This window comes from Primulina tabacum, chromosome 2, assembly GCF_025594145.1.
Source record: "Primulina tabacum isolate GXHZ01 chromosome 2, ASM2559414v2, whole genome shotgun sequence".
In the NCBI taxonomy this organism is placed as follows: Eukaryota; Viridiplantae; Streptophyta; class Magnoliopsida; order Lamiales; family Gesneriaceae; genus Primulina; species Primulina tabacum.
The window spans coordinates 45,083,653-45,090,738 of record NC_134551.1 but is presented as its reverse complement, the minus strand read 5'-3'; the positions used below and the strand labels follow the sequence as shown (position 1 = coordinate 45,090,738).

Below are 7,086 nucleotides of genomic sequence, written 5' to 3'. Positions count from 1 at the left end.
GTAATCTGATTTTTCGGGTTCTATAGTTCAGTTCTTACATAACTGAACTGATACATGCTAGAAATGATCTCCCTTATCTTCAGTTAATTATTTACACGAGATTAAAAGCTTTAACTGATCATTTTTCTTAACGAAGGATTATTTCGAGTGTTTCCACTTGATTTAATTTCAAACTCGATATAATTTATCGGTGTTCAATATTTCAAGAACCGAGCTATTGTAGCTCAACGATGATCCCCCAAATCGATCCCAACATAAAGTTATTTGTAGCTTATATGTTTTATAAAAGATAATATTGAAGTACACAAAAATTTGATCTGAAAATTTTACGATGGTTTCCTTTTGTCATTCAGATCAGATTTTATATGTATACATGAAACATCGTATATAATAAATTTTTCTTTATCCATGTAATAAATTAATTTTAAATGTATTTAACTTGGATGTGTCTTTCACGCACAAAACAGAGAAAAAAAAGGGATACTAAAACTAGGATTAATGCAGATATTAGCCAGGTGAAATCATATGTTCCAATAGAATATGTGTGTCATCATACAATACTCTCCACATTACGACACATACACTCGTCACCAATAAAATCAAGATTCTTTGGCTCAGAAATATTCAAAATCAACTTAATAAGAATATGTCGAGCTGCCTCTGTTCCTATCATTTTCAATATCATCAATCTTCTTGTCCGAATTAGCCGAATCTTTGCACGCAAACTGAGTAAAATCGACAGGTTTCGGAATAGAAGGAGGCAAGGCACTTCTGACCAGTGCCCAGTTCACGCCCTCAAACAAAGTATGCTGTTTTATTTCGATAGCACATTCGCTTGTGTGGCTCCTTCACAAGTAGCCCTCGTATAAGATCATGGACCAAAAGATTAACTTGTGGAGTTTCGGGAAATTTCAATGGTTGGCCAACAACATTGAACAGCGTGGCTCGATTTCCTGAGCCCTTAAAAGGGGTTGATATCCCTTATAAGGGTCCGGGATAATGGTGACCCATTTCCGGGTTAATGATGACCCGGGTTATCGGTTGAATAGCCCGGATCAGAAGACAGCTGCCCGGGCACTTCTTCTCCACCCTGTTTCTCATACAGGTACCCAGTTAACCAACTACCCAGGCCACCTCGAGAATTGCACCACACTCGAGTGTGATCGATACAGGCAGCCTAATCCGTCAGAACCACTTGGGCTTGGGGTGTCCTAGAAGTCATCAGAAGCTACAAGTATGGGCAGCCGACTTGCCATACTTAGTAGGTGGCACAAGAATCGAGGTACCTACCCTATTTTCTACTATAAATAGCAGGTATTAGTGTCATTTAAACATTCGGAAATCTTTGAACTAAAAGCACTTACATATTTCCCTTCAAATATTGCTTGTGTTCATAAAAAAGCCTGCTGACTTAAGCATCGGAGTGGCCACGCCGGACATCCTTCCGGCGCCCATTCACGAGTTACTTTCTTGTTTACAGGTGTTGATCCAAGCCATTATCTTCACTCAAATTCCCAAACATTATAAATTATTGATTTGGTCCGTTGAAGCCCCGTACCCGGCTCACCTATTTTAACGAGATCACATCATTGGCGCCGTCTGTGGGAAAACACTGAGTTCGAGACGTTGATATGGCTCGTACGAGAAGAACCAACCAGGGTAATTCTCACGCCCAGGGTGATGGGGGGCAAACTTCAAGACAAGCTGATGTTAATAACATTGGAACAAACCTCATTACCCTGACCCCTGAAGAGTTAAAGAAAATGATGGCCGATGCCGTTTTGCTAGCTATGGCCAGGAAGGAGGTCTCTCACCCTGTCACACCACCCGGTGATAAACAGGGACGTGATCAGGGACTTGAGCAGGAGCAGGAGCAGGGGCAGGGAAGGAAGGATAACGAGATGGTAGGAGAAGACGAGGGATCCAGTGCTGGGTCCAAATCTCCTACTGTGGCAGAGGAATTGATGGAATTAAGGCAGAAGATGAAGGTCTTGGAAGGACAGTTGGAAAGACGGAGCGTTGCCCGGGCAGTCCCGAGAGGATGCCCGTTTTCTGATATCATCGTCCGGGAGCCTCTTCCTGGAAATTTCAAATCTGCGAAGGTGAAAGACTATGATGGCAATGCAGACCCGGAGGAACACCTGGCCAGGTTTGAAAATATGGCCATGTTGCACTGTTACACTGATAGAAACAAGTGCAAAGTGTTCCTAACAACACTGGTGGATTCAGCTCAGAGGTGGTTCGAAGGCTTGACTTCCCAAAGTATCAGTTCCTTTGAAGACTTTCAGAAGGTGTTTTTACACCATTTTAGCAGCAGTAAAAAGTACAAAAAGACTGCTTTTAGCCTTTTTGAAGTTAAGCAGAACCCAGAAGAGAGTTTAAGGGCCTATATCAGAAGATTCAACAGAGTGGCCCTAGACGTCCCTACTTGTGCCACTGAAACGAAGACTACTGCATTCACCCAGGGTTTGAGAGAGGGTGAGTTCTTCAAGTCACTTACTAAGAAGGTGCCGGGAGATTTCGAGGATCTATTGTCGCGAGCAGAAAAATATATCAATATGGAGGAAGCCCAGAAACAAAAGAGGGACTCTGTGAGAAAAGAAAAAGGAGACCGGATGTCTAAGCCCGAGGAGAGGGGACAGAAAAGAGGCAATAGAGGGCACTTTTCTCACCACGTGCCTCTAAAAATTGCTCGGGAGAGGGAAGTGCAGGAGTGCAGCAGAGATTTGGCCCCGGATCATCAGTTATCCCGGCCAGAAAAAAGTGGATTTTGCTCTTTTCACAAAGTATGCCACCATAACACTGAAAACTGCAAGGCACTAAAGGGGAATTATGCCTCATCCTCCATCCCGGGACCCAGTAACAATAGCCAGAGGCCGAGAGTGCCACCTTGGACATCTCGGCCACTAGGATCCAGCGCCCGAGGAGGAAGTGTGAGGAATATCCCGAGGATTGAGCCCAGTAGAAGAAGGGAGCCTGAGCCCGAGAGAAAAAAGAATTCGCCCCCTGCCACAGGAATGATCAAAATGATATTAGGAGGCTCTACTGATGGAGATTCTAACCGGGCGAGGAAGGGGAGAAGTAGGAGGGAATGTTTGGAGGTAGAAGGAGCAAGATGGAATGAGGCGATCATTAGTTTTGGCCCGGAAGATTTGAGAGGGGTGAGTCTGCCCCACAACGACGCCCTGGTGATCCAAGCCCGAGTGGCGAATTATGATATTCTACGGGTCTTTGTGGACTCAGGCAGCTCTGTAAATGTAATTTTTAAAGATGTCTTTGTACAGATGGATTTGCAGGGCTACCACCTAGAGGCTGTGGAGACTGCCCTCTTTGGTTTTGCTGGCCATATGGTTTACTCGGAAGGGGAGATCATGTTGCCATCAACCTTGGGTTCTCAGGATCTTAAGAGGACGGTGATGACTTCATTCACCGTAGTGGATTCCCCGTCATCATATAATATCATTTTGGGGAGACCGGCTATGAACGAATTGAGAGCCGTAGCATCCACATACCACCAAAAGATAAAATTTCCAGTAGGAGCTCGGGTGGGAGAAGTCCGAGGAGATCAACCATCCTCTCGGAAATGCTATGTGGAGGCAGTTCGGGCGGATCAGAGTAGAACAAGGAAGGAAGGGAAGAAGGCAAGGGTGGACGGGGAAAGAACAATGGGGAGAGGAGAGGTGCATTTTGTGGCAGAAGAAGAACAAGAAGTAGTAGAAATCGGAACAGGCCAGCAAATCCGGGTGGCCCGAGATCTCAGTATATCCACTCGGGTCAGTCTGATTCATTGTTTAAAAACTAATATTCATGTGTTTGCTTGGTCCCAACAGGAGTTGACAGGGATTTTTCCCTTGATAGCAGAACATCAATTGAACATCCTCCCGGGATCTCACCCAGTAAAACAAAAAAAGAGGCACTTTGGCCCTGAAAAGGACAAAGTAATTGATGCGCAAATTAAGGAGCTTCTAAAAGCTGACCACATTAGGGAAATTCAATTCCCCACATGGCTTTCGAATGTGGTCTTGGTACCCAAATCTACCGGGAGGTGGCGCATGTGTGTAGACTTCCGCGATCTCAACAAGGCGTGCCCCAAAGATCATTATCCTCTGCCCAGGATTGATCAGCTGGTGGATTCCACCTCGGGCTATGAATTGCTAAGTTTCATGGAGGCATACCAGGGGTACCATCAAATCCCTCTGGCTAAAAAAGATCAAGCCAAAGCCAGCTTCATCACCTCGGGAGGTACATTTTGTTATATTGTAATGCCTTTCGGGTTGAAGAATGCAGGGGATACTTACCAGCGTCTGATGGATAAAGTCTTTGAGAAGCAGCTGGGACGGAATGTGAAAGTCTATGTGGATGATATTCTATCCAAATCCCGAGAGGGTGCCAGCTTTATTACTGATCTAGAAGAAACTTTTGCGACTCTCATGCATTATGGAATCAAGCTTAATCCTGCCAAGTGTATTTTTGGCGTGAAGAGTGGCAAATTCTTGGGATTCATTGTGACAGACCGAGGGATCGAGGTGAATCAAGAGAAAGTCGAATCTGTGCTAAGCATGCCATCTCCCCGATCTGTCAAGGAGGTACAAATGCTAACTGGGAGAATTGCTTCCCTTTCCAGATTTATTTCCCGATCAGCACACCGGAGTTATCCTTTTTTTCAAATCTTAAGGAAGACCCAGCAATTCGGATGTGATGAGAAATGTGAACAGGCCTTCCAGGACTTGAAAATTCATCTTGCCGGGCTCCCGGTGTTGGTGAAACCAGAACCTGGAGAAAAATTATATGTCTACCTGTCCGCTACAGAGTATGCTGTCAGCTCTGTTCTAATAAAAGAGGAAGGAACTGATCAAAAACCTGTCTATTATGTCAGCCATGCTCTGAGGGGGCCCGAGCTCCGGTATAGCGAAGTGGAGAAAATTGCTTTGGCCCTAGTCATGACCGCCCGGAAGCTAAGACCTTAATTTCTGTCACATCAGGTTATTGTTCTTACCAATAGTCCTCTGGGTAGGATAATGACTCATTCTGAAGTATCCGGGCGAATGATAAAATGGACAGTAGAGTTGGGTGAATATGACATCGAGTACAAGCCCCGAGTGGCCATTAAAGCACAGGCTTTGTCAGATTTCTTATCTGAAATGATCCAGCCCAGTGAGGAGGAGGTATGGAAAGTATCAGTGGATGGGGCATCTAGCCTGGTGGGGTGCGGATTAGGGGTGGTATTAGTGTCTCCCTTGGGAGAAAAGGTCAAATTAGCATTAAGAATTGATTCCCGGATAACCAATAATGAAGCTGAGTATGAGGCTGTTCTTGCAGGTATTTGAGCTGCCCGGGAAGTTGGAGCTTCTCGGATTATTCTATATTCTGATTCACAGCTCATCACTCAACAAATAAAGGGCATTTATGAGGCTAAGGATGACAAGATGCTTAAATATTTACGGCTCATTCGAGCCCAAGCAAAAAGCTTCATGGATTGGAGTATTGAACAAGTACCCCGAGAAGAAAACAGTGAGGCAGACGCTTTGGCTAAAATGGCTGCTTCTTTATCAGAAGTTAATACCCGGGAGGTGTTGCATATTACTCGGCTGGTTCTCTCTACGGAGGAAGAAGCATCACCCATGCCTGAAGATTCATGGATGACACCACTGATCGCGTATATTACGAACCATGAGCTCCCTGAGGATAAAGCCCGAGCTCAGAAGATCAAAAGACAAGCCCCCAGGTTTGTTCTCTTAAATAAAATTTTGTACAGAAGATCATTCCAAGGACCGCTTTTGAAGTGTTTAAATGAAAAAGAGGTGGATTATGTTCTCCGAGAAATTCATGAGGGGTGTTGTGCCGAGCACCTCGGAGGAATGTCTTTAACTCGAAAAACAATGCTTGCTGGATTCTGGTGGCCCACCTTAAAACAAGATTCTGCTCGTTTGGTCCAGATTTGTGAGGGCTGTCAGCATCATTCGAATTTCAGCTACAGCCCGGCCACTCTCATGAAGCCTATTTGGGCATCCTGCCCTTTTGATCAATGGGGCATGGATATTGTGGGTCCTTTTCCGGTTGCCCGGGCTCAGAAAAAATTCTTACTAGTAGCTGTTGACTACTTTTCTAAGTGGGTTGAAGCTGAGCCTTTAGCAAAGATCACCGAGCAGGAAGTATTGAAATTTCTATGGAAGAACATTTTGTGCCGGTTCGGAGTGCCCAGGAGAATAATCTCGGACAATGGAAGACAATTTCAAGGCAAAGGAATTACGTCATGGTGCCAGGAAATGAAAATCACTCAATCTTTTACCTCTGTTGCATATCCTCAAGCCAATGGTCAAACAGAAGTTGTCAACAGAGTCATTGTGCAAGCATTAAAGGCAAGACTTCAGGGTAAAGGAAAGGATTGGGTGGAGGAGTTACCTAGTGTCATATGGGCTTAGAGAACTACTCCCCGGGCACCTACTCAAGAAACTCCCTTCAGTTTGGTATATTGGTTCTGAAGCAGTTCTTCCAGTAGAGATCGGGCAGACCTCTTCCCGGGTAGAATCTTACCCGGAGGACAACGACCAGAGCAGGGCCATGGAGTTGGACTTAATAGAAGAAAAAAGGAACATGGCATTTATTCGAATGGAGGCATACAGAAATCGGGTGATGAAATCATATAACAAGAAGGTCCGTATTCGAAACTTCCAAGTTGGGGATTTAGTCATGAAAAAAGTCAACCCTGCTGGGGAAGTTGGGAAGCTGGAAGCCCGATGGGAAGGACCTTACAAAATCACTCGGAGAGTCAACTCGGGATCCTTTTATTTAGAAGATGCGTAGGGACGTCCCCTCAAAAGGCCTTGGAATGTGTTTAACTTAAAGAAGTACTATGCATAATAGATATAATTGTTTGACGGAAGAAATCAATAAAAAATATATATTTTCTCAGAGTATTGCGTTTGTTATTATATCTTGGGAGCTGCTATGACCCGGTTCTTAAAAAGCCCAGGGCACTACACCCTGGCTCGGGGCACCACACCTCGACCATTCCCAAGTCCCGGGACATGATCCCCGGCCCAAAGCTCCGTACATTGGTTCTTAAAAAGCCCAAGGCACTACACC

At 44.9% G+C, this 7,086-nt stretch overlaps 1 protein-coding gene across 1 annotated transcript; it reads left to right on the top strand.

Annotated features, from left to right (window-relative positions):
- The first annotated feature begins 1,631 nt into the window (after positions 1-1,631).
- LOC142537719 (uncharacterized) lies at positions 1,632-6,422 on the top strand. Its single transcript, XM_075643213.1, has 6 exons — positions 1,632-3,161; positions 3,285-3,773; positions 3,831-4,169; positions 4,281-4,903; positions 5,003-5,165; positions 5,379-6,422. Exons 1-6 carry the CDS (start codon positions 1,632-1,634, stop codon positions 6,420-6,422), a joined length of 4,188 nt encoding a protein of 1,395 aa, XP_075499328.1.
- Positions 6,423-7,086: the final 664 nt, after the last annotated feature.